The sequence below is a fragment of the Rhinatrema bivittatum genome, chromosome 4 (assembly GCF_901001135.1).
Source record: "Rhinatrema bivittatum chromosome 4, aRhiBiv1.1, whole genome shotgun sequence".
Taxonomy (NCBI): Eukaryota; Metazoa; Chordata; class Amphibia; order Gymnophiona; family Rhinatrematidae; genus Rhinatrema; species Rhinatrema bivittatum.
This window is the reverse complement of record NC_042618.1, coordinates 292,018,320-292,044,680: the sequence shown is the minus strand read 5'-3', so window position 1 is coordinate 292,044,680 and position 26,361 is coordinate 292,018,320. Positions and strand designations below refer to the sequence as shown.

General features: G+C 42.2%; 1 protein-coding gene across 2 annotated transcripts in view; it reads right to left on the bottom strand.

Annotated features, from left to right (window-relative positions):
- Positions 1-26,361, bottom strand: part of EIF2AK4 (eukaryotic translation initiation factor 2 alpha kinase 4) — a 546,008-nt gene that overhangs the window by 157,981 nt on the left and 361,666 nt on the right. For both annotated transcript variants that reach the window (XM_029600187.1, XM_029600189.1), the window contains exons 24-27: positions 24,077-24,126; positions 19,230-19,398; positions 7,517-7,633; positions 2,733-2,798 (exon numbers count right to left, since the gene is read on the bottom strand). In XM_029600187.1, the coding sequence (XP_029456047.1) occupies positions 2,733-2,798; positions 7,517-7,633; positions 19,230-19,398; positions 24,077-24,126 (402 nt within the window). The remainder of the gene's footprint in view (positions 1-2,732; positions 2,799-7,516; positions 7,634-19,229; positions 19,399-24,076; positions 24,127-26,361) is intronic.

Genomic DNA, 26,361 nt, shown 5'->3' with positions numbered 1-26,361 from the left:
GTTTGTTTTTATATACCGGTGTTCGATTTACATATCACATCGGTTTACAAATAATTTGAAGGTGCAGGAAGGAAGTCCTTCCTTTTGACAGGTACAGAAAGCGATTAGAGAAATGTAATAAGATGTTATAGTAGCAACATGGGTAAAAAAACAGTGCCAATAATGGAAACCAGACAGGCAGGTTATGAAAACCGACGCTGAGTTTACTGGTGTCTGTCTTCATAACTCGGTGCTCTGCCGAGTTATTTATTTATATTTTTAAAAAGTACAGAAAAGCAGTTTTTTCTGCTTTTCTGTACTTCTTTTACCTGTGCTCAGCTATTAACGCCTGCTCTAGGCAGGCGTTAATAGTTGAGTGCTAAATGTGCATCTGAGATGCACATTTATCTTTTTGCATGCGGAGTGAATGAGTAATAGGCTCATTCACATGCATTTGCATGTCACGAGCGCTATTACATTCACTCCACGTCCAACGCGGGTTAAATAGGTGCTAATCTCCCTATTGCATTAGGGGGTGGATTAGCACCTATTTAACCTGTGTCAGAGTGTGAGTTATACAGTGCGCTCGGCTGAGCGCACTGTATTGCATCTGCCCCTAAGTGTGTTCAGGGTCTGAGCTAACAGACTCGGGCCATACCGAGCCTGTTCAGGGTCTAAGCCAATAAACCCAGCAAGACATATCTGTGAAAAATGAAAAAATTTGAGCAGAGTCCAAAGCGGCTCTCAATCATATGCAATTTCTCCATCTTCTAGAGGTGAGAAAGCCAATTCTCCATCAGAATCCTCTGGTCTCATGATTCACACCCCCTGAACATTACCAGGGAAAGCCTCCCTGCAGCATTTGCCTGCTGTAACTGACAAATGGAAGGCCCAAGCACATGATCCCTATGTAGTAGGTTGTTTCACCTTCCCTGAGTGCCCCTGCAGAAAGGTCTGCAGGCCCTGGAAACATTTCACCCAGGAGCATATGTGCTCAAATCTAGGCTGCGATCTTATGCGCACAGGTCCCTGCGCATGCAACTGCCACATGGCGAGAATGCATGCACATGGCTATGCACGCGGGAAAAAGAACCACTGCCAAAGCCTACGACACGGCTAAGCAAAGCCTGCCTGCTTCACTGCATTTAGGTCCAGAACCGTTTGACATCCAGCACTGAAAATCATTGGCCTGAAGAGCTTATCAACACCTTAGGCCTCTTGACTGGCCGAGAATCCATGAAGACTGGGGCCAAGAGCCAGCATCCCGCTAAACACATTTTGCGCATAAGCAAATTAAAACTGGCAGAAGACCTCTACCAGAACCAGAAACTCCTCCTCAGTGCAAGTGCCTCTCTGCACCTCTGCAGAACAGGGAACTGCCAGTGATAGTTGGAGGGGATTCCCTTGCCTCTCCCACCAATGCTGCTAGGGAATAAAAATTGGCCACCATTTCTGCGCTGACGGGGAAAGCCTCAGTGCTAGACCCCATCACCCACAAGGTTTGTTCTACTGGTGTGGTCATGCTTGACGCAGATCCTGAATGCCATGCTCCTTTTGCCGCACATGAATGCTGTTTCTCCCCGCACCACCATCAGCACCTCAACGGCAAGCAGGGGAATAGTCCCTCAGCACCACAAAGCCAACACCCGTTCTCCTTCACAGGCAGAGGAGCTGCTGAAAAACCCCATCACTGAGCTCCCTGAGCTGCTAAGGTAGCTTCCCCCCCTGGAACCCCACTGCTGCACAGATTCCTCTAACCAGTTCCTTGTTCTCTCTCTTTTTTTTTTTTTTTACTATCTGAGAACAAATCAAGATACATAGAAACCAATACTTTCCTTTGGTGCAGAGGTTCAGGTTCCAGGGGAGCAGGCCGAATGGCAGATGAGAAAAAAACCAGACCACTGGCTATATCTGTCTCCTTTTGCCAAACTTTAGCAACCTAGCCCAGGACAAATTGAATAGAAGGGATACGTACCTGATCCACTGGGCTTGCAGTACAGAACTGCCAGCAGGTTCCACCGCTGTCTCCTGGGAGATGAAGGATCTGAACCACCAGATGTCCACCTCATGGACCACCGAACTGAGCTATCAGAAGGGTCACCAACCCCCTGCTCGTCTGCCTCAAACCAGGGGATGGCCCCACCAGGACTTCACAAACCCCTGGGAGGATCCAGAAATTTTGTCTTTTAATCTTTTTTTTCTTTCTTTCCAGCCTGCAGGTTTTATACCATCTACCATCTGCCAAAGACAGAGAAATACTGAGGTCTGCAGGTGGTACACTAGGTTATGCACACTGTCAGTGAAACTGTCTCCATCTGCTGGCAGGGAGGCAAAACCCAGGAGTCTGGACTGATCTGGATACGTATAGGGAAAAGTCCTTTTTTTAAAATAATGTAAATTATGTCAGAGTGCTTCATAGTTCCCTGGGTTTTGTTTACAAACTGCAATGGTAGAGTAACACATGGGGCAGAGAAGTTTTGTTGCACTGAAGGTAATTTATTACTGGCACAATGGGAAATTGTCCCATAATGTACTGGGATATTATTTGCCTTGTACAGTTATTTTCCAGGTGAGGAATATTATAAATACTACCTGCAACAATTATATAATACTAAAAGCATAGCATGCAATAACCATGTAGCATCACAAGTATGAAATATAATTCTGTAATATTATAAACATCCCTGTAATAATACAAAAATAAATCAAATATAATGCTGTAAGTTCAATGACAACAGTATGGAAACACTTACATTGTTTGAGGAAAGAGGGAGATTACAGAGCTTGGCTTCCATCTCTCTTCTGGTCAGTTTTTCAGTCTAAAGTAAAACAAACAGAGGTAAATCTGCTGGACTATTCTGCACTATGCAAAGCTAGTTCTGAAAGTGCTGTGGAGGTAACTCCTGTGCTTCACTGTTTTGTCTTCAACAGGCAGCCCATTCTGATAGGCCTGCTTTCTAGTTCAGGACAGAGAACATCAACTCTGCTACAATGTCAACCTGTGTCTGGTGGGGTATGGGAGTATGGGTATGACCTAATCCTTTTATCTCAGATCAAACTGAGCTATTAGTCTGTATACACTGAAGCTAAGGCAAGCAAAAATAGTCATAACAGAGAAGAATCAAGTATTGCAATATTTAGGAAAAGTCTGGTGCTATTCAGTTCTCGTAATGGATATTTAAAGCTTAAGCACTGATTGATTTTTAAGTGACATCATTCACAGAATGATCGTTTCAAATGAACCTAATATCATTCACCCAATCATTCACAGTATGACACTGATTTCCATTAAGTTGCCTATGAGATTCCCATAATTGCCATACTATATTCCCCTCTAATGCTGTTTGATCCTCTTCTCTTACTCTAGTTGAACACTCTGCCTATGAAAAAGCACTAACCATGTTAACTAATTGATAAAATTGTAAACTGTTGTGATGGCAATACCGAACGACAGTATATAAAACGCTATAAATAAATAAATATCTGCTTTTAAAAATACTGTTAAATTTGAAGAGTCTGGGGACCTTCCTGCATCATGCATTTAAAGCTCTGCACAATCCCTTACATATATGGTAATTGGCATTACCAATCATTCACCCAATCTCAAATCCCCCTTCTTCCCCTACACCACTTGCTCAACCAATTCCAAAATACCAAGCAAAAAATAAAGAAACAGATAGTGAACAATTTTAGTCCACATAAAACAAAATTATCTAAAATAAAACCAATAAAGTAGTTGGGTAGAAAGGTTTTAGTCCTTGTAGCAGCGATAAGGCATTGACAGCTGTTGCCCCCTTTGCCCCCATCCACAGACCCAGGCAGCAAATTAATGAGACCACACCAACCAGTTTTGGGTGTAAAGGCCGCAGCCAGTTTTATGATGACTAATTTCAAGAAAAAAAAAGCAATATTTCTATCCTAGCGAACCCGAGCCGAACAGCTGTCACCATAATATAGTTGCCCGTTTCAGCCCGTCGTGCTGCAAAGCAATAGGGCATTTACCGAGCATTACCATGCTCACACGTTTACTCACTACCAGCCATGAAGTCCCAACAAACATGTACAGCCCTTAAAATTGTCCACCTACCCCACCCCCTAACTAGCTGTGACAATGAACAATAACAATGCAGAATAATTCAAGAAAATTAGCTTAACATCTTCTATCTACGCACATTATAGCCCCATAAACAGACAATCGCCCACCAAAAAAAAAACAAAATGGCAGAAATTTCAAATCAACTCCTTCACTACACATATTTCTTACTCTCGAAGCCTAAACCTCTAGGGTGGGTTGGAGGGGGATGCTGGCTTGGCGAAAAAGAAGGGCTGTAGGTTGTGATGTAGCCTAAAATCTCCCTGATGTCAGCAGGTGGTATCTTCATTTCATGTTAAAATGGGGCTGTCCTCAAGTCGATCTGAAGGAGACACGTCACAATGCAAAGGCTCCTCGGTTTTTCAGCAGACGCAGGGACTACAGCGCTGAGGGTGTAGATGCTCTTGTCCTTCTCTGGGTTTATTCATCCATGCCAGCAGGCGGAGACAGAGAAAGTAAAACTGACACTGCTTTATATACCCTGATGCCACCTGTAGTTCCTCAGTATTAATCTGTACCAAAGCTAAATGTAAAGAAAGCATCATAAAAAAACCCATTGGAATAAAACTTGATGAAATTGGCAAAAACTTCTGATATCTGTAATGTGCAACAGTTAAGCGGACGACTCTTCACCCTCCCTAATACCTGGGTGGGACTCTGGACTGATCCTTGGTACTACAGGAACGAAAATGATCAGGTAAGAACCAAATTTTTCTTTCCCTGTACATACCGGATCAGTCCAGACTCCTGGGATATACCAAAGCTTCCTAAACAGGGTGGGATCTGGAGAGTCCCGCTCATAACATGCTTTCGCCGAAAGATCGAAACTCCCGAACTGCCACATCCAGTCGATAATGTCTTGCAAAATATGTAGCAACTTCCAAGTCGCCGCTCTACAAATCTCTTGTGGCGATACCAAGTGAGCCTCTGTCCAAGAGGCAGACTGAGATCGGATGGAATGAGCCCTCAAGCCTTCCGGTACTGGCTTACCTTTGAGAACATAAGCGGATCCAATAGCTTCCTTAAGCCACCTGGCATTGGTGGTTTTGGAAGCTTGAAGCCCTTCTTCGGACCGTTCCACAAAACAAAGAGATGGTCAAATCGCCTAAATCCATTCGTGACCTTAAGATAGCGCAGTAACGCTAGACGGATGTCCAATAGCCGAAGTTCACGAGCATTTGGTTCCGAATCTGCCAAATCCGAAAAGGCCGGCAGCTCAACAGACTGATTAACATGAAATGAAGATACCACCTTCAGGAGAAAGGATGGTACTGTTCGTAAAGACACATCCCATCCGATATCTTAAGAAAGGGATCATGACATGACAAAGCCTGAAATCCTTCTTGCAGAGCAAATGGCAACCAAGAAAACAACCTTCAAAGTCACTTCCTTAAGAGTAGCCCTACGTATAGGTTCAAAAGGAGCCTCACACAAACCTCGAAGTACCAGGTGGAGGTTCCAAGGAGGACAAACTCTCCTCACCGGCGGACACAAATTCTTGACACCTTGAATAAAATGGACAACATCAGGATGAGAGGACAAGCGGTGGCCATCCATGGTTCCTCTCAAAGATGTCAACACCACCACATGAACTCTAAGAGAGTTGAAAGCAAGGCCCTTGACCAAACCGTCCTTTAGGAAAGATAACACGTGTGATACGGAAGCGCGCAAGGCCTGAATCCCCTTCGCCACACACCAGGACTCAAAAACCTTCCAGACTCGGACGTACAACACTGAGGTGGACTTCCGCCTAGATTGAAGGAGAGTAGTAATCACTGGTTCCGGGTATCCTTTCGACCTTAAACGCCTCCTCTCAAAAGCCATGCCGCTAACATAAGCGATCTGCCTGATCGGAAAATAAGGGACCCTGATGTAGTAGACCGGGAAGATGACTGAATCGTAACGGTCCCTCGACCACTAGGTTTATCAGATCTGCGAACCAAGGACGGCATGGCCACTCCGGGGCCACTAGCACCACCTCCCCTGGATGTCTCTCTATTCGCCACAGGATCTTGCCCACTAGGGGCCAAGGAGGGAACACATATAGCAGAACTCCTCGTGGCCAGGGAAGGACCATAGCATCTACGCCCTCGGCACCGTAGTCCCTGCGTCTGCTGAAAAACCGAGGCGCATTGCATTGTGACGCGTCACCATCAGATCGACTAGAGGACAGCCCCATTTTAAAATGAAATGAAGATACCACTTAAGAGTCTGGACTGATCTGGTATGTACAGGGAACTTCCTTTCCTTCCCCTTTTCTGTGTCCTCTCTGTCTCTCCCCTTTCCCTATCCTGTGACTATGTCTCTTTCTCCACCTTCCCTTCCTCTGTGACTGTATCCTTCGGCTAGCTTGCTGCAGCTCCTCTCTCAGGTCTTGGCCCAGAACTCAGTGCGGGAGAGGGAGGGACCCAGAAGGCATTGCTGCAGAGATCTGTGGGGCTCAGGAACTGAGAGCTGTGCTATGCCCTGCCTCCTCTCTCCATCCCATCTAATCACAAAACAGGAGACAAGAGGGCAGGGACACAGCTCTGTCTTTCCCTGTAACCAGGAAGCTGTGGAAAAGAGGATACTCTTGCAAAAAACGATTTTCAGTGTCTGGTCAGTACTTCTGACAGGACACTGTACAGCACAGCTGAAAATCTGGCTGTCTGGTCCAAAACTGGACAGTTGGCAACCCTTCTTACCTGCACCAGTTCAGAATCACAGAAGGCAGCCAAACCTTGGTGGGGGGAGGGGGGGGGGAGGAGAGACAATTGTAACTTACAGACAATGTGTTGCTGAAATACAGCTCAAAGGCAAGATATCAAAGAAATCCTCTTCTTGCATATAGAACTTGGTTTGATCAGTAGAGGCTCTACCTATTCCATGATTCAAAGGAAAGGAGCTTTTGTGAATATGGGCTTGTTAAACTGACAGCCTGTCAGTAGCATGGCTCCCAACAGATCTTCTGAAAATCCTTTTCCTTTTAACATTTTTTTTTTTTTTAAATAAAAGCTTTTCACTGAAAGCCTTAAAACCTGCTGCACCAATCAGAAATTCTTCTCATTAGCTGGAAGCAAAGAATACTGGCTTATTCATTCTGCACCTAGTTTACGTAGAGGTAGTGATGTTATAAGAATAAAGAAAAAAAAAACCAATGCTCTGCCTCTATCAGTTGAGAAAGGAATGAAACCCAACTATTCTGGACTGATGTAGCAGAAAGATAAGGAAGTACCTGTTCTGGGAAGGAGCAGGGTTAAAAGGAACACTGCACGCTACAGAATCTTATACATCTGAGAATCTTTATCCCTCAATCACTATTTATCAGAAATTTACATATGATATTAAGCTTGAGATAGTTTATCCATAGGAACTGTGGAATGGAAGATGTCATTTACCACAGAAGTGAATACAGCATATAGGATTACAGATATGAGGGAGTTTATTTTCAGGAATATAACGTACCATTGCATCATACAGAATGTTATACACCTGTGCGAGTTTATCCTCTGGTACTCCGGAATGTAACAAGATAGCTTTGAGCAGAGATGTGTGATTTAGATAGATGCTGTAATTCCGTTCCTAAAGGAAGACAGAGATATGGCTTTATTAGCATAATAAGGAAAAAGAATACATTGGAAAATATGCCAAATAATGGGAAATAACTTTGTTGCATACTGGGTACGGTTAGAGATTGCTGCCCACTTAAAGTTCGTTTTGTTTCTAGGGAAGTAAAATAACCTAAAATGTCAATTACTCCAAATCTGTAGAGGGAAAGAAGCATATTAGTAAGCAGGTGAGTGGACAAATTATCCAGCATAAATTAGCTGAATAAATTGTCCCATATATTCAGCCGGATAAACATGTAACCAGATAACTAAAAGAACCAAATCAGTTACATCTGAATGTAACCAGTTAGGTTTTAAAGTTATCTGTTCTTGTGCAGCTGGATAGCTTAAGACTTATTCAAAAGAGTACAGCCTGTTAAGTGGCACTGAAATTATATATATAGGTATATAGATATGTAGATATATTTCTGCATATAAATGGCATGCTACAGGTCTGTGGCCAGATAACTATCCCCTCCCCCCCCCCCAATATTTCATAACACACCCTGTTGTGTCAAGCACCTCCCCCAGCCCCATAAATCATTATGAAAGGTTTATAAAAGATCCTCAGGCCGGTACCCCCCTCCTTGAATGTTTCATTTCTTAATAATTGTCCCTCCTGTTGCAACCCCAGGCACTGGACCCCCTTGACTCTCTCCTCCCCTTCTCCAGATCCTGAAGACCCCAGTCGGGAGCAAGGTATTCTCTTACTTACACATGGCACTTACAGCTTTGCTGCTGTCAAAGCAACACTGGAAGTAAGAGAATACCTTGCTCCCAGGTGGGGTTTCCAGGATCCAGGGGAGGAAAGCATCTGTGTCTAAGAGGTTGTAGGTGGATGGAGAGTGGGATAGGAGTGGGTGGGAATCGGGAAGCCGATCTGCAGCTTAGTTTTTTGTTTTTTTTTTAATCTCTTCAGACAGGTTTAGGGTGGGGTACTTGGCCCAGCAGTCAGTTATGAAATATTGGAGTGTGGTGGTTATTTTGCTGCAAGCCCGTAGTTCTCTCTTTTTTTTTTTTTTTTTTTTTAAATATACAGAAAAAAATCCAGTCAAAATAAGATCTGGTAGCACATTTTGGTATGCAGCTAGATCCTGAAGATTCCAATATTGCTAATGTTTTTTCTACATATATTTATTTAGTTTTTTCTCTATCTTTTGAGTGTGCTTTTTAAAAAAAAATTTTTCTACTACTAATCTCAACTGTTAGAAAAGAAATCCTTCCTCTTGCATAACCAATTTCTTGCTTTAACTCGTCTACTAATCTTAACCTGTCCTACCCAACTATATTTTTTAATATATATGAATGTCACTTTGTAAACCACTGTGATCTATATATGGAACGACGGTATATAAAATGTCTAAATAAATAAAAATAATAGTGAACTTTACTTATAGTTCAAAAACTCTCCAGCTGATCTGATTTGTTTTTAACTATAGCTCTCTGCAGTATCTTGTTTAGAACAAAATTTTACCCTGTTTGTATTTTCTGTTTAAATAGCTGCAGTTCATAGCTTGGCTGTTGAGTCTGTTTTGTTTTGTTTTTTTTAACAGAATCTTTTTTTATTGAGAAGATATGCAATTCATAGGCAGAACATTATCGTACAAAATACAAGGCTGAAGCCAGAGACAATGCAGTACAGAGACTGAAACGACAACCATGTCCTTTCCCATTGCCCTGTCATAATAGACCGCATGCAAATCTCCGTTTTGTAAAGAAACAACTCACTCAACCCCAGACTTACTCACTAAACATTACCATGACTGTCCAGCCATGCATACAACCATCCAGCCCTTCCAATCCAAACAACCCAGTCATCCACTCCTTATCTCCCCCCTGTCCCTGGGAGACTAACGAGCCTTTGCCCAGCTCATATAGTATTAAAGGATAAGATGGGAGCTGCAGACACACTGTACAGTCCCCAAAGTGCCATTCCTCCCAACCTATTGGGGCACATATATACATCGAAGGCCAAAGCACAACATAAACACTGACTATAACCAGTTCACCCAATAGCCAGCCACTAGTAGGCTAGTTTGTATGTCTGCAGGTAAGAGATATTAGCATTTGGACCAGCTTTCACAGTATCGCTTATAAGGCTTCCTGTACTCCTTACACTGTCCATCCCCTCCATCTGCATGACAGTTGCTATCCGTCAATGCAAGGCTGTTACTTGAGGTAATGCAAGAGGATCAATTCAGACCAACAATATCTCCTGGAAGGCTAAGAAAATGGCAAGACTTCCAAAACAATCATGGGAGGCAGGACATGGTATCAGGGTCTCTTTCAGTCCCGACATAAGAAGTCTACCTGACTTCGGGAGCTGTCGGCTGATACATCTTTCAATGAACTCAAATACTGTAGACCAAAAGGTCGCAAGGTATGAGCAAGCAAAAAGCTGATGAATCATAGTCCCGGGCTCTCGCGCACATTTGATACAAAGCGGTAATGACAAACGGCCCATTTTGAATCGACACACATCATTGCAGATGGTGTGGTGCAGGATCCAGAATTGCAATTCTCTCAGCCCCAAATCCGGGATGTGACAGTGCAGTCTTAAAACAGAGTTGTAAGTAGGACTTTGTAATCAACTCCATCCATACTGCTAACCAGTAAGCAATGAGATCATCTAGGGAATCTAATGTAGCAAATTGTTTGCTCAAGGCGCTCCAGCCTTTTATAGAGCTGCGAAAGTTTGCACTGTCAAATATATTTTTAGTAAAAGAAGATTCTCGTTGAAACAATTCTCGTGTCTAGTGAAATGAGTGGAGATAATGTCGTACTTGCAAATACGCAAAAAACTGTTTGAACGGTATTTGATTTGTTTGGGCTATAGAGGCAAACTCCCGCACCACAGGGTTATTCTCTTCATAGAGATGAAAAATAAATGGCAGTCCATTATGAGCCCAGGCTTGAAATATGGCACTACAACTGAGTCCAGGCAAGAAATCTTTGTTGCTTACTAGTGGCAACAATAGAGAGTAGGAGCCCTCCATAGTGCACTGGTGTCGAAGCCACCTCCAAGCACACCAGCAGGGACGAAGAAGCACTCGAGAAATGTCCAGGGTCTGAAATGTCTTCGGGCACGCTTGCAAGAGATATAAAGATGACCATGGAGCAGACATACTGGTAAACAAGCCCTGCTGGCAGTAAGAATAAGAGTCCAGAAGCCATTCTCCCACAAAACGCATCTGACAGGCAACATTGTATCTCCGGAAGTCTGGGAGTCCAAGTCCCCCCCCCCCCACTTCCTTGGAGCACATAAGGGTCTGGTACTTTATTCGTGCCCACTTTCCAGCCCCTAAAAACTTTTGGAAAGCCGACTATAGCCGCCATAAATCTACATTGGATAGCCAAATAGGAAGCATATGTAATTTGTATAGAAGCTTGGGGACAATCACCATTTTTAGAAGAGCACAGCGCCCAAAAAATGTCAGAGGAAGCAGATGCCAAGCCATCAGCTGGGCTCCTACATTCATGATTGTTTCCCGAATATTCATGGCATAAAGGGTGGTGAGATCCCTAGGAATCCACACCCCCAAATACTTGTTTCCCAAGGGCCCATAAAAACAGAAAAACTCCAGGCCAAGTTGCCTGTAGATGCTGATCGAAGGGTAACGCCTCAGACTTAGAAAAATTAATATATAAACCCGTAATCTGCTGAAATTGTGAGAAAATCGAAACTGGCTGGAATGCTTACTCGTGGGCGACCCACAAACAAGAGAATATCATCAGCAAACATTGCCACCTTCAACAAATGATTGCCAATGCGAAGGCCCCAGAACTCTTTGTTACGCCGGAGTATTTCAGCTACAGGTTCTATCGCTAGGACAAATAATAAGGGAGATAGAGGACACCCCTGACGCACCCCACAGTGCAGTGAGAAAGGCAAGGACAACGAACTATTGATTAACAGTCAGGCCCTCGGGTTGGTATAGAGCACCTCTAACCATTGCGCCCAGAACAAATAATCCCAAGACAAAGAATCAAATACTTTTTCCGCATCTAGGCTCAGAATTAGCGCTTCAGTCTGGGGGTGGTAACTAAGGGCAGCTATCAAGCGACATAAGTTTTGAACTCCTTGTCGACCTTTAACAAAACCCGCTTGGTCTGGGTGTATTATCTTGGGGACTATGGCATTAAAGCGGGCGGCCAAGACAGATGCTAGAATTTTGATGTCTACATTAATTAGCGAGATCGGCCGATAAGAATCTACATCATAAGGGTCTTTGCCTGGTTTCGGTATAAGGACAATCGTGGATTGATTGTCCTCCTCGGGTATGAGCTTGCTGACGAGGAGATTGTATGAGGTTAAAGTCGGCAGCAGGGGAAATTTTAGCCACTTATAAAAGTCATTACTTAGATCGTCTTGCCCGGCCGCTTTACCAATCTTCAACCCTTGTATGACAGCATAAACCTCGCTATCCTTAATGGGGGCATTCAGCATCTCCAATTGCTCCCGAGTTATCTTTGGCCATGGGAAATCCTGAAAGAAGACCTCAGAGGCTTCTGCGCTCCTGGATTTTGTACTATAGAGGGATTGATAATAATCTAAAAAAACTCGAAGCAATATCATCTATGGCTGTTTTACAGACACCATCCTTACAGCGAACCCCTGAGTTAACAGACTTCTGGCCCCTAGCTCTAACCAGATTTGCCAGCAATTTACTAGGTCTATTGCTGTGCTTATAAACCTGATATTTATAATATCGAAGCGATTTGGAGGCCCTCTGATGTAAATGAGAGTTTAGAGCCACTCATATACAATGTCTCGCTTGTTTATTGGAAGCAGACATGTCTGATATATGTCTTAACTGGGCTGTTTTTAAATCAGCTGTTAAAGCGCAATATTTCCGCGTTACATTTCCTATTTCGTTTAGCGACATATGCAATGACATGACCTTCCCCGTGGCCCACAAAATGTCTGGGGTCACATCGGGGGTAGAATTTAGTTGCACATAGTCTTCCCAACCCAAATGCAAATAGGCCTGAAAAGATTTATCAAAAATGAGGTCTGGGAGCATACGCCAGGAAAAGGCCAGCCTCTGAGGTCTTCCTATCTCCAGGTTGATTGATATGGGTGCATGATCCGAAATTGATATAGTGCCTATAGTAGCCGCTTTTGTCCTACAAAACAGTGAGTTGGAAATTAAGGAGTAATCTAACCTTGAGTAGGAAAAATGGGGGTGAGAGAAGAAGGTAAAGTCTTGCCCCTCAGGATGCAGTGTCCTCCATACCCAACTCTTTACAGACAAAGTATACTCCCATGAGGTGATCTCTACTCCCTTGTAAACGTGGGGGCTTACAATCCAAATGTTTGTCCATAACCGTGTTAAAGTCTCCACCCACCACCAGGGCATGGTCAGACAGGTTTGCAAGAATACCTATTATATGAGTAAAAAGAAATTACAGGGGCTGCTCTAGCATTTATTTGTGATTTTCCTTGATAAATCTGCTCTTTGGAAAGAAAGAATGGATTTACTTTTCCTATCTAGCCCTACTGTGGAAACCTGCCTTTATAAGTAGAAACCATTGAACCAAAGGTACTAGAAAAAAAATCCAGTCAAAACCAGAACTAGGCTACCCCAACTATATTGTTTAATAGTGAACTTTGCTTCTGAGAAGCATTTAAGCAAGTTAGTTTTAGGTTTAACATGCCCTGACACTTAAAAACCCTCCTGCCCTACCTCATCTCCTAACTACCCCGACCTTGTTTTTCTTCTATACCCTTAGGACACATATACAAGGGTACTTAAAACTGAATGGTAAACAAGGAATTTAGAAACTCCTTATCACAATACAGGTGTTCTGTAGTAAAATAAATCTATAATTGGCCACTAATCTGGTTAATATTTGTAGTGCTTTAGTCTTAAGGCAGACCATCTGGAAGCTCAAATCTTGTCCCATTTGTCAACAGCTGTCTCCAATAAAAAAAGAAGTTGATTGAAAGAGGAATTATCTATGTTTAAAAATACCTCCCCCAATTGTGTGGCATCCAGAATATCTGTCCCCACTCCCACAGACAATTTGGAAACCCATGAATAAATGGATTACAGTGGGTTCTGGAAGGGTAAAACCTGTGGCAAGGACACACCAACTCTACAAAATGATACTCATACAAAACATCTTTTCTGCACTGGAAAATGAAGATGGGCCACAAATGGAAAATGAATTGGTATCTAAAAAGAGAGATACTCAAGACATGCTGAAACCACATAATGCCATCAAGTATCAAAACAGAAAGCTCCTGGTGCTGGGAGTCAATTTCAGCACAGTCCAACAGAAACCACAACGTGCTACCAAACAAAGGGTAGCTGGGAGACGACAGTTGCAGTAACTTGGGACTCAGTTTGAGGGACATACAATAATAAAATGCCTTCCAGGATCTTCAGCTGGCAGAAATACAAATCAGACTGGCAATACCATTAGGGAAGTAAGTAAGGAATATAAAACTGTTGTAATCCATCTGGGGACCAATGATCTCACTTGAAACGGCATCCAAGAAGTAAAGAGAGATTTCCAGAATCTGGGGAAGCAGCTTGGGCACATAGCACAGAATATTACCTTTTCAGAAATGTTAACTGTTCATGGAAAGAGAAGGGAGTGGTTAAGTCATATAGTCTACTTCAATATGTGGTTCAAAACCTGGTGTAAAGGAAGATTTGGATACACTGGTGTTTGGGGCAGTGTATGGAATAAAAGTCTGTACAGCAAAGATGGCCTGCATTTGTCTGTGGCAGTAAAAAAGATCCTAAGTGAGAAGCTAAGAATATATGTCATCATTTAAACTAAAGGAGAGGGGTGGAAAAAGGAAGTCAATGGAATTAAAATGTCACCCTCAACATATATAAGCACAAGGAGTGGTTGGAGAAGAGAACAAAATTAGTCTACTTTTAGGCAAAAGCACAGAAAAAATGTCTGAGAAAAGCAGCAAGCAGAGGGAAAAAAGCTGGAAAGCTATGTGCACAAATGCTCATAGTCTGAAAACAAAGTTCCAGATTTGCAGGCTCGAATAGTTGACTTGGATATTGTAGCTATCAAGGAAACATGGTTCAGTGGGTCTCATGAATGGGATATGCCCATCCTAGGATATAGCCTGTTGAGGAAAGATACAGAGGGCAAAAAAAGGAGGAGCAGTTACTTATATCAAAAACAATATCCTATATATATATATATTAAATAAACAAATGATAATTGTATTTGAATTTATTAAAATTTATTACCTGCGTCATCACAAACCTTTGAGGATTACTACAAAGCGTGAACATACATAAAATAAACATAACTAAAAATAAATAAAATAAAACAAATGAAGCCTTTGGCTGAATAAATGAACACACAGTTATGGCTACAGTGTCTGATTACAAGTATAACCAGACACTGTAAAACCCAGCCACAGCAGCAAGGAAAGATAGTCTAACGTGGCTGAGCCAGGGGCTAATCAGATTAAGTTTAGCTTTAAGTCCTGCTGCACCAATCAGAAGAGAGCATGCTCACGCTGTGAAAGCATCATAGGCATTGGAAAGAGGTGGACCACTGGGGCCATGGCCTGCCCCCATCTACTTTAGCCATCAAGCATGTGTTCATGCACAGGCCAGTAGCAACTCCCTCTCTTCCATGTAACTTGCTTGTGACAGAAGCCAAGTCTTATAGCTCTATCTTCTGCCGCAAGCAAGCTTAAAAAAACAGCAGCTGAACATGTGGGCCTTCTTCCTTTTGCTGTTACCTTGGGCCATTAACCTGCCTTTATTTCAGCTACTACTTACACCAGACCTGCATCACCTTTGCTGCTGACCTCCTCAGCAGTTTTTCAGAGACTTGGGTGAAAAAAATCAATCCACCAGGACAGGTATGTGGAAGGTGGCAGTCAGATGATGGGAAGGACTGGGAGAGCAGGGGTTGGGGGCAGGAGCAAAAGCAAGTAAAAGGGGATTGATGGGAGCAGGGCGAAGAGAAAACAAGGGAATGGGAGAAGGGTAAAGGGAGGGGAAGAGGCAAAAGAGAGCAAGGGTGGGGAGATAATAGGGTAGGGAATAAGTGAAATAGGGAGGGGGTGGGTGGGGATGGGCTGAAGGGAAAAAAGGAGGATGGGGAAGAGGTGGGTGCTAACAGGGGAAGAAGAGAGGGCTGGGAGCAGGAGAGAGAGAGAGGGAACTTTTCTCCCTACCTTAGCCCCAAGTCCCAGCCCCAACCCCCTCTTTCTTCCTAATCCTGCACTGCCTCTTGCTCACCAACTCTGCCCTCTCCTTTCCCCTCAGCCCTTCTCTGCCCATCCTTTCCCCAGACAGCACTGTGTTCCCCCGGTTCTCAAGGTGTTCAGTTATGGACTGTAGAAAAGTTGGCAACCCTAACAGTATAGGAGGCAATATCCTATAGTGGGTTGGTAGTGTTCATTACTATAGATGTTGAGTGTACATTTTCATGCACTCATGAAATTTAAAGGCTGGAGAGGTGGAGGGAAATTATCAGAAATTGAAGTTTGCCATGAACGATGAAAAGTCAGGGAGCCAAAACCCACTGTCATTTCATTTGCATGTCTCTTCCTACAAGAGTATGATTTGTGCACTGGTGTTTTAACTTCTGTTTCAACATCTTTCAGAAGGCCTCTTCACTTACGGCACCTCTTTAGGTTTTGGCTGTTGCTCGTTTTCCATTTCCAGCCATTTAGGCATCCTATACACATCCATTATTTTATTTTCACGATCACAAAGCTAAAGCTTTTCATGACCTCTATCACGTGCTTACTTCTACATCCGGTCATGCAAGTTTGGACATGCCCATGCAAATTATACTGCATGCAGCTCATCACCTTTTGTTTCTTTTAAAATGTATCCTAGCAAGTCTGTGTAGCAAATAAGCATCTTGATCTGTAAGCCAATCAGTCACTTGTTTTTTGGTCACTGGATGATTACATGTTTTAGCAGCCTGAAAAAGAGGATTTCTACCAGCAAAACTACCTACAGTGCCTGATTCATAATATATTTTATTTAAGATCTGCTGGTGCAAGGCTATTTTGTATGGCTGTAAACACAGAGGTCTGTTTTTTAAAAGAAAACTAAATCCTTGTTTTATTCACTTTTGAAGTCCCACATCTTCCAACACCCTGCTGTTAATTATTCTCTACTCAGATTTCACTCTGCCAGGATAGGGGCAGTTGGGGCATGCGTATCTACATTGAGGGGAGGAGGGAAGGGGGAAGATTCTCCCTGTCTCTGTGTACAGAAAGAGCGACAACTTCCTGCCACCTCACAGGTAATAACTTTTAAAACAGAAGGGCTATAAAAAAAAGCATGCTTCCGGTTCTGTCATCATTAAAAAGCGACAGGGACATTTCTGCTGATGTTCTAGGGGACGCATTTTTGGGAGGGTGGGTTGGGTTTTGTATTGTACGTCTGGTGAGATCATCAAAAACAGCTAGAGTCCATTAATTCTGTCATCATTAAAAAGTGACAGGGCTCTTTCTGATGACGTTTTAGGGGGAATGTTTTTGGGGGGTGTGGTGAGGGGGTTGGACTTCCAGTGATATCATAGGGGTTTGGCTTGGGGCAGGGTGTGGGAGGGGCCACCAGTGATGCCATAGGGGGATTGGTTTGGGGCGGGGCCATTCCATTCACTTCTATTGGGGGAGGAGTGTGGGCGGGGCCAGGGGCGGAGCTAGGGGCATGACCAGGGCAGGAAGGGCAGGGCTTGGGAGGGGCAGTGCTGTGCTCCATTCACTTCTATGGGAGTGGGCAGGGGGATGGGTGGGACTTAGACAGGAAGTGAATGCTGATTGGCTTCCTGTCATCTGATTGGCTTCCTGATATCTAGTAGTCTAGTACCCATAGACTACTAACCCAGCTGCATGCTTTCAAGCACATGGCATAACTAGGGTGGTAGCCACCACCAAATGTTCTAATTAAAAGATAGGAAACAGAATTGAACTAAATGGTCAGTTTTCCCAATGGAGAGAGATAAAGAGTGGAGTGCCCCAGGTATCAATACTGGGAATGTTCGTATTAAAATTTACATTAACAGTCTGGGAAAGAGAGAAACGAGTAAAGTGCTTTGGATAACAAAATTATTCAAATGTGTTGAAAGACAAGTTGATTGTGAGGAACTGTAGAATGGCTTTGCCAGATTGGAAAGTAGGCATTTAAATAGCAGATTAAATTTAATGGGGGGGGGGGTAATTTTCAAAAGTTTTATGTATGTACATGGGCATTTTTGAAAATCACCCCAGGGTTGAACACGTAAAAGTACATGTGGAAACAATTTCCTGTGTACTTATACGCGTACTACAAAGCAGCAGTCCGGGGGCAGAGTTGGGGTGGGGAAATAATTTACATGCATACTTTTGATATAAGAAAGTATGAGCTGCCAACCACACAGACACCCTCTTTGGTTTAGGGCCAGGGTCAACAGGAGGGGGGAGAATTAATCTGTCACTCAGGAGCTGTGCACCAGAAATTTTCTGTTCACCAGACTTAAACCGCCTTCGCATCCATCACAGGAAGCTTGTCCATCACCTGCTGGAGATAGAGAATACTGGCAGGCTGGTGTCAGCACAGAGGTATATAAGGAGTGACATCAGCGAGCCTGTTGTTCTCTACCTTTATCTGCTGGTTAGGGTATATAACTCACTTGTCCAGACTGGTCTGACTGGAAGAAGAAGAAACTCCTTTTAAATTTATGTCAGATGCCTTGACCTCGTCCTCCAGCAAGAAATTCCACAGCTCAATTGTGCATTTTTTCCAATTTGTTTTAAATTGCTATTTGCTACTTTCATGGACTGTCCTTAGCTCTAGTACTATTTAAAAGGATAAATAACCTTTCCCTATTAACCTTTTTACCCCCTCAATTTTATAATCAATACATAATAAAGAAGGGTAATTTTGTAACAGCCCAAATAAAGTAGAAAGCAAATAATTGCACAAGTTATACCAATTTTCAAAGTGAACTTATGCATCTAAGTTCCCTTTGAAAATTAGCACACTAAAAATAACCTGCACATGACATCTGTTACTTTATATGCAATTTTTTCAGGAAAATTTAAATGCATACTTTCAAAAATGAAAAAGTATGTGCATAAGTGCAAACTGCTTCCCAACTCTACACCAGGGAACATCTCGGTTCAGACCAGGTAAACTTGTTCACATACAGGACACACATGCATAAGTTGACCCACATATCAGGTACACAATTTTATAACAGGTCATTTCTACAGGTTACTACAGAAATGCCTTTGAAAATAATTAGCCAACCACCCACTTTTGTAAATCTATGTTGGAAAACATTCTCAAAGTCATGTCTCTGCATGCATTCTCTACTTGTTTTTACAGCTTAAATCTTTACCAATGCATCCTAGTGTTCTTCTAGTTTGGCCACCTTTGTTTTTTGTTTTGTTTTTTTTCTATTTTGTTTTAATTCCATTTCTAATAATTCCTAACATAAGAAGTTTGAATTGCTGAAAAAAATCTGCTACTTTATTGCTTCATAGAAGTTCAGAAATATACATCACAGGTCTCAATACTTTTGACATATCCAGCATCTATGTGTATAAAAAAGGGTAAAAAAAAAGAAAATGGTACCTGTAGCACTGGGAACTCCTGGATGATCTCAGTGATGGTGTAGATGGTTTCTGCCATGGGTAGGGAACTGTTGCTACTTGAAGTGATGATATCAAATGCGCATTCTAAAAGTTCTTTAGGATGACTTCTGTCTAATCTCCGTGGTCTGAACACTTTCTCAATGCAATACCTAACGAGAAGATCAGAATAAAGATGATGGGATGTACTCTCTAATAATAAGAGCTAGAGTATGCAAGTATGGTTCACTATGTGATGGAAGGCTATTTTCTGTTAAGTAAATAATATAGCAGCATAGTAAATGACAGCAGATTTATTTATTTATTCAAAGTTTCTTATAGTGCATGTCTTCCTAACAAACTTCTCCAGAGCGAATAAGTTACAATCATAAAATAACACACATAATAAAAACATAAAACTATCTTATAAAGCATCATTCAAGTTAAAACTAGACAGATAACCAAGATCAAAATGCCTTCCCTTGCAGTAGCAAGCTCAGGTATATGCTTCTTTAAAATAACATAGCTTTCACCTGCTTTCTAAAGTTCTTTTAACTCCTGTACCTCCCTCACCTTTACTGGTAACTTGTTCCATGCTGAAATCACTGCAAATGAAAAAGCTGTTGACCTTGCTCATACCTGAAGGTGCTAGCTGAGAGAATCTGTAACAAACGTGTGCTTTCTGAGTGCAGAGTCCTTGAGGGAATATAGAGAACTACAGTAATCCATGTGGTGTAGGATTAGTGACTGAACTATTGTATGAAAGAGTTCCGATGGCAATAGGTTCTTTAAAAGTTTTACCAATTTGACACCTAGATTCATCATTCTGCTTCATTTATAGCAGAATGATGAGACAAAAAAAAAGGGATAGGGCAATAGTGGGCAGCCGGCCGCATCGCAGCGGTGAGATCGCGCCACACATTACCACCTCCATAGCGCCACGGGAAAAGGTGGTATTATTTCCCACAGTGCTGCCGGCGATAATGTAGAAAACATTATCGTTGGCAGTGCTGCCGGGCCATAACCCCGCCCACACTCCTCCCCTTACCCTAATTAGCATGGCATCACAGAATAAAGAATGACCGTGTAAGCTTGTAAAATGCTGCCTTAGCTACCTGTCTAATTTGTTGCTTCATCGTAAGTTGTGAATCAAGAGAGACCCCAAAACTCTTTTTCTGAAAGAACGGGAATAGTGGACCTCTCAAGATAAAGCTGTTGAGGCTACAGTATTTCTTCGGGAGACCTGCTTATCCACAGAATTCTAGTTTTTGGTTTGTTTTTTTTTAATATTCAAGCATAAGTGATTTGGGATCAGTCAATTTTGATTTTTGCAAGCATTTCTCAGGCAGTGTCTCATTGCGCAGACAAGGAATATAAAGCTGAATATCATCAGCATAAATGAAATATGGAATATTCAGCATCTGTAAAAGAGTTCCTAATAGGCTAAGATATAAGTTAAATAAAACCAATGATAGTGCGGATCCGTGTGGCACTCCCCAATTCACAGTATGCCATGCAGAGCACTGGTCTCCCTCTCTGAACCTGCTGTTTCCTGTTGTGCAAGAAAGAACAAAACCAGCACAACATGGTTCTTAACATTTCAAAAGTCCACAGCCTGTACTAAGACACCATAATGTACTGTATCAAAAGCTGCAGACAAAAGACCTAAATGGCCCATCCAGTCTGCCCAATAGCAATTTGTGCACTTTGGACATACAAATTTCCACATGGAAACTCACACCCACTCCACTGTGTTCTTTTTTGGATTGTAACTGCTACTCCATTTAATTTATCTCATACCTTCTAAAAAGCACAATGCATTCATAGCTCCAATGTTTTGGGGCTATAACTGCTGCTCCATGCAGATTACACCAGTACTTATCTTATTTTGCCACTAGGGATTCTCTGTGCTCATTCTATGCTTTTCTGAATTCCATTACCGTTTTTGTCTCTACCACCTCCCTCTGTGAGGCATCCCATGCATACACCTTCCTTTCTGTGAAAATCTATGTCCTGATGACGTTCCTGAGTATAGGCCTTGGAGCTTCATATCATGTGACAGATACTTGGAAGTATGCAGTACATCTGCATACTTCTCCCAGTTGCTTCGGTGGATTGCTACAATCTACCTTGGGCCTGGGCTGCTCCTACCCTTGAGTTCCTCGAGAAGCCAGAAGATGCACCCATGGGAATGTTCTCCAGATAAAGGACAGCAAATAATACTAAAAACATTATCAAGATCGAGACACAGATCCATTATAGCATACTATGTAAATATTAACTGTAAATGCATTTTTACTATGTAAATATTCCTGTCCCTCTCTCTTTTCCTCCTATCCCAGTTGTTAACTTCCCCGTTCATTGTAACTATTATTTTCCGCACCAGTTCAATACCTCTAGTTCTATGTTCAATGCACAACTTGTTAAATGTAAACCGACTTGATGCAACCTCTGGTCGTGAAAGCCGGTATAGAAAATAATAAAATAATAATAATAATAATAAGATAAACAAAATGAGAAGGACAGAGAACCATTAGAGAAACCCACATACTGGAATCCATATCATCAGCCAGGCACATACCATCATACCAAAGACGATTCACTAGGGCCTTCCTCCCATTCTGTGCTATGTGGAAATACCTTGATGAATCAGGGCCTAAGACAACAACGTATGCTATACTCAAAAAACCCTACTGCTGAATCCCAGTAAATATGAGACAGCTAAAAAGAAAAAAATGGGCTCTCAAACTTCACGCACAACTTTTATAGTAGCTTCACAAATCAAATGGTATCCTTGGTAAAATCATTATAGGTGGCCATCTGTAAGAACTATATGGAATGAGGAAACAGCAAGTCTCGGCTACCATCGCAGAGTACAGCCCATGTGAGACATATGTGGCTTCAAATTAGAAAAATCAGACCCTACAACACAATTCAGTCCACATCTCTTGCAATCAGGTATATAAAATAAAAATCATAATACAGAGAAGACTGTGCTGGTGTAGGATGGCCATTATTGATAGCCACTTCTATAAGCAATAAATCATATTTTGCTGCCAAATATCAATCTAGGAAATTTCTTATAAATTGTGAAATAACAGTCAGTACTGAATGGCAAATCACCACTTACAGAGGTGTTCCATTACTCATTTGGTGGGGGGGAATATATGTATTTGAATAAATTATGCATTCAAAGCTGCTTATTGAAAGAGGCATTTTCTAGAGAAAATATTGCGAGATATCACCGCGATATCACACAAACAGCATTTTCATTTGATAAATGCTGTTTTAATGCATTAAACACTTATTGCAACTTTATACTTTTATGCTTTTTGTTTACATTATCTGTTCAACTCTGTCTGCTCATTACTTAATGGCACCTGAGCTTCTTTTGCTTTTATTTCAACCTCTATATCAGGATGCCCTAAATTCCCTGTTTTGTTAGTATCCTTCAAAGTTACATCATTCCGAACCATATGCTCCTGAGAGACTGTCGGCTTTCCATCATCATCTAATTAAAAGCTGCTCTATCTCCTTTTTAAGGGTTAGTGCCAGCAGCCTGGTTTTACCCTGGTTAACATGGGAGCCCATCCTTTCCAAAAAGGCTCCACCTTTCCCAAAATGTTGCCCACTTCCTAACTAACCTAAAGTCCTCTTCCCTGTACCATAGTCTCATCCACACACTGAGTCTCCAGAACTCAGCCTGCATCTAAGATCCTGAGCATGGAACCCTGAAGGTTCTGGATTTCAACTTTCCACCTAAAACCCTAAATTTGATTTCCGGAACATCCTCCCTGCACCTTCCTATGTCATTGGTGCTCATATGTACCAAGACAGCTGGCTGCTCCCCAGCACTATCTAAAATCCTAATATGGGACAGTCTTGTGGATGTATCACAGAAGGGTTAATTTAGCTCCTTACAAGAGAGGAACAGAGTTGTAGTGATATGATGCAGCTTTGTGCTTGCTTGAATTCACTGTAAAACTTTGGTTAGGTAGCCTCTCTTCCCCCTAGTTTGGCAGAAGCTTCCTGGAAACTTCAAGGTCACACACAGAGAAATACAAAATACAAGATGGAGACAAGACTTATTTAGACAACTTTATTTCTATAAATCAAAATAATATACATTAAACTACAAATATATGCAAACTTATATAAATTTGCCATATAATTGCCACAATGTTTTGAGACGTCTGCCACAGAATTTGCCAACATTTGCTGCAGAATCTTGAAATATCTGCCACAGGAAACCAGGGGCTCAAGGGGAGGGACTGGATTAGGGAGCAGAGCAACTTTTCTTTCCTCTGCTCAGTCCTCTCCCATTTCACCTCCTCCCCTCCTGTTCTGCACATGCCTGGAAGGAGAGCAGCTGGAGCAGGAAGCAAATAGCTGTTCTTTGCTGAGTGAGGTTCAGTTCAGCTGGGAGGCAGCAAAAATCTTCCTCCTGCCTGTTACCCCCCAGATTTTTGCCATCCTAGGCACAGGCCTAAGAGTGCCTAGTGGCAAATCTGCTACATCACCTCTTACTGAAGGGTTTGGGTGTCTTGAGTAAAGCTATGATAGAAGAGAATTTGTGACATGATCTATCACTTGTCACTTATCTTTTTTTCAGCATCAGCTGCTTATTACTGCTCTCATTTCTATGGCACTCCTGAAAAGATTATGTGAAATCTCCTGAAGAGTATATAAATACTGACTGCCAACCACTGTAATTTTCTCCTTTCCTGGCCCTCCATACTGGCTCTTGGGGAGGGTACAGTTGAAAGCATATATTCTCCTTCCAAACATTAAGCAAACTCCTGGCTTAGTCTTGAAAAACATACAGATTAGTTTTACTCTTTATCCTCTTACCTTTTCAGATTTGTTATATTATTTCTGGCTACAAATCTTGCAAAGGGAATCTGAGAAGTAAAAAATATCAACATTCAGATATACACATGATAGAGCATAAAGCAAAACAAAACATAGCAAACAGTACCAAGAGATTGTTCGCATTATATAATCCACTTCTGCTAAAATTTGGGGGATTATGGTTAAAAACAATTTAAGAAAGGATGCTTCATCTGTGTCTAAAACCCTCACTTTGTATTCAGAAAATATAATTTACCCATGGACATCTTACTTCAGACATTGTTCACTGAAATGGAACAAAAGTGTGTAATGGCTGTATGGGAGCCAGTTCTTATTTATAAGAACATAAGATATGCCATACTGGGTCAGACCAAGGGTCCATCAAGCCCAGTATCCTATGTCCAACCAAGTCACAAGTACCTGGGCAAGTACCCAAACATTAAATGAATAGATCCCAAGCTACTAATCCTTATTGATTAATACAGTTTATGGACTTCTGCTCTTGTAACTTATCCAAACCTTTTTTAAACCTGATATAAAATCAGTATCCTGCCACTCCCAGCCAAAAGGGCCGACGGAGCGCACTGTTAGCCGGCATTTGGACGTGCTAGCTTTACCCCTTATTCAGTAAGGGGTAATAGCATGTCCAAAATGCGCGTCCAACCCCCCTGAACCTAATAGTGCCTGCAACATGCAAATGCATGTTGATGGCCCTATTAGTCATTCCCGCGCGATACAGTAAGTAAAATGTGCAGCCAAGCCGCACATTTTGCTTTCAGAAACTAGCGCCTACCCAAAGGTAGGCGCTAGTTTCTGCCGGCACCGGGAAAGTGCACAGAAAAGCAGTAAAAACTGCTTTTCTGTGAACCCTTCAACTTAATATCATGGCGATATTAAGTCGGAGGTCCCGAAAGTTTAAAAAAGTAAAAAAATAAAAATGTAAAATGTAAAATGGGCCCGCGGCTGTCGGATTGAAAACCGGACGCTCAATTTTGCCGGCACTCAAGAACAGACGCTGGCAAAATCGAGCGTCGGCTGTCAAACCCACTGACAGCCGCCGCTTCCGTCAAAAAAGAGGCGCTAGGGACATAAATTCTTTTCGATGAATGATCCCCCCACCATACTAATACCAGAGGACCTATCCATTTGAGTATCATGGACACAATTGAAATCCTCACCTATCAAAAGGAAACCAAGATTCGCTGGCCAACAATTTCACCAACTGGATGAAAAAAAGAATGCTATAAAATGTAAGTTACTCCCCTTTACGATCTGTTTTCTAGATCATCTATTTTTAAAGCTTGTTGATCGCATACAGATTTTAGCAACTCTACATCTGTTTCTAGGGTATGCACACGATCAATCACATCAGAATTTTGCCTGCATCTCCTATATTTGCTTATTGGAATCATCAAGAAGTGTGAACACTTCATCAAGTTTGGTATAAACCTTATCAAACTTAGGCTGGAATTTTCCATTCTTGCAGAGAATGGTGAATTCCGGCGGTAATGGGGGGTGGGCCTGCAAAAGCCAGCAGCGATCGCACCACCGCGGTGTTATCGCTGCCGGCTTTCGCACCCAATTGCGCCACCGTGAAAGGTGGTGCTATTGGGTGCGCTACTGGCGGCGATAACATGTCTTACCTTTATCGCCGCCAGCGAAGATAGCGCCGCGTCCACCTCCTCGCCGCCCCGACTCCACCCCTGGCAAGCTATCGCACGCGAAAATTCCCTTTTCGCTTGCGAAAGCCTTAGAAAATAACCCCCTTAGTCTCTAATGCTGCCATAACTGCCGCTGCCACTTTCGTGCCTCTAGATTCCATCTCTCCCACGATGGTGGTAATCTGAGAGGAGCCGTCATTTTCTAGCTCACCGATTTTACTTTTTCTTTCTCCTGATGTTGTGGTTTAGAGGCTATAAAACTGCCAATTCCTTTCAGCAAATTAGTGATACAACTATACAAAGGTCTACCAAGCAGGATTGATCAGTTCTTATGTTTAAATGTTAAAGTATTCCATTGTAAAAATGAAAAATAGGAGGTGGAGATCAAGAGCAGTGCAGGAACACATCCTACACCTCTCCTTGGCGTCATGTGACCTCTGCGCATATGTTATAAAATACTTGTCTCTGTGCATAAAGTGAAGGTTATTACACATATAGGTTACAATTATTTCCCATGTAAATATATATGCATGCTTTTATAAAATAGGTGCATAAATTATGTAGATTCCGGCATTAAAGAAAAATGTGTGCATACTCACATGTGTGAACTTTTAGGTTGGAAAT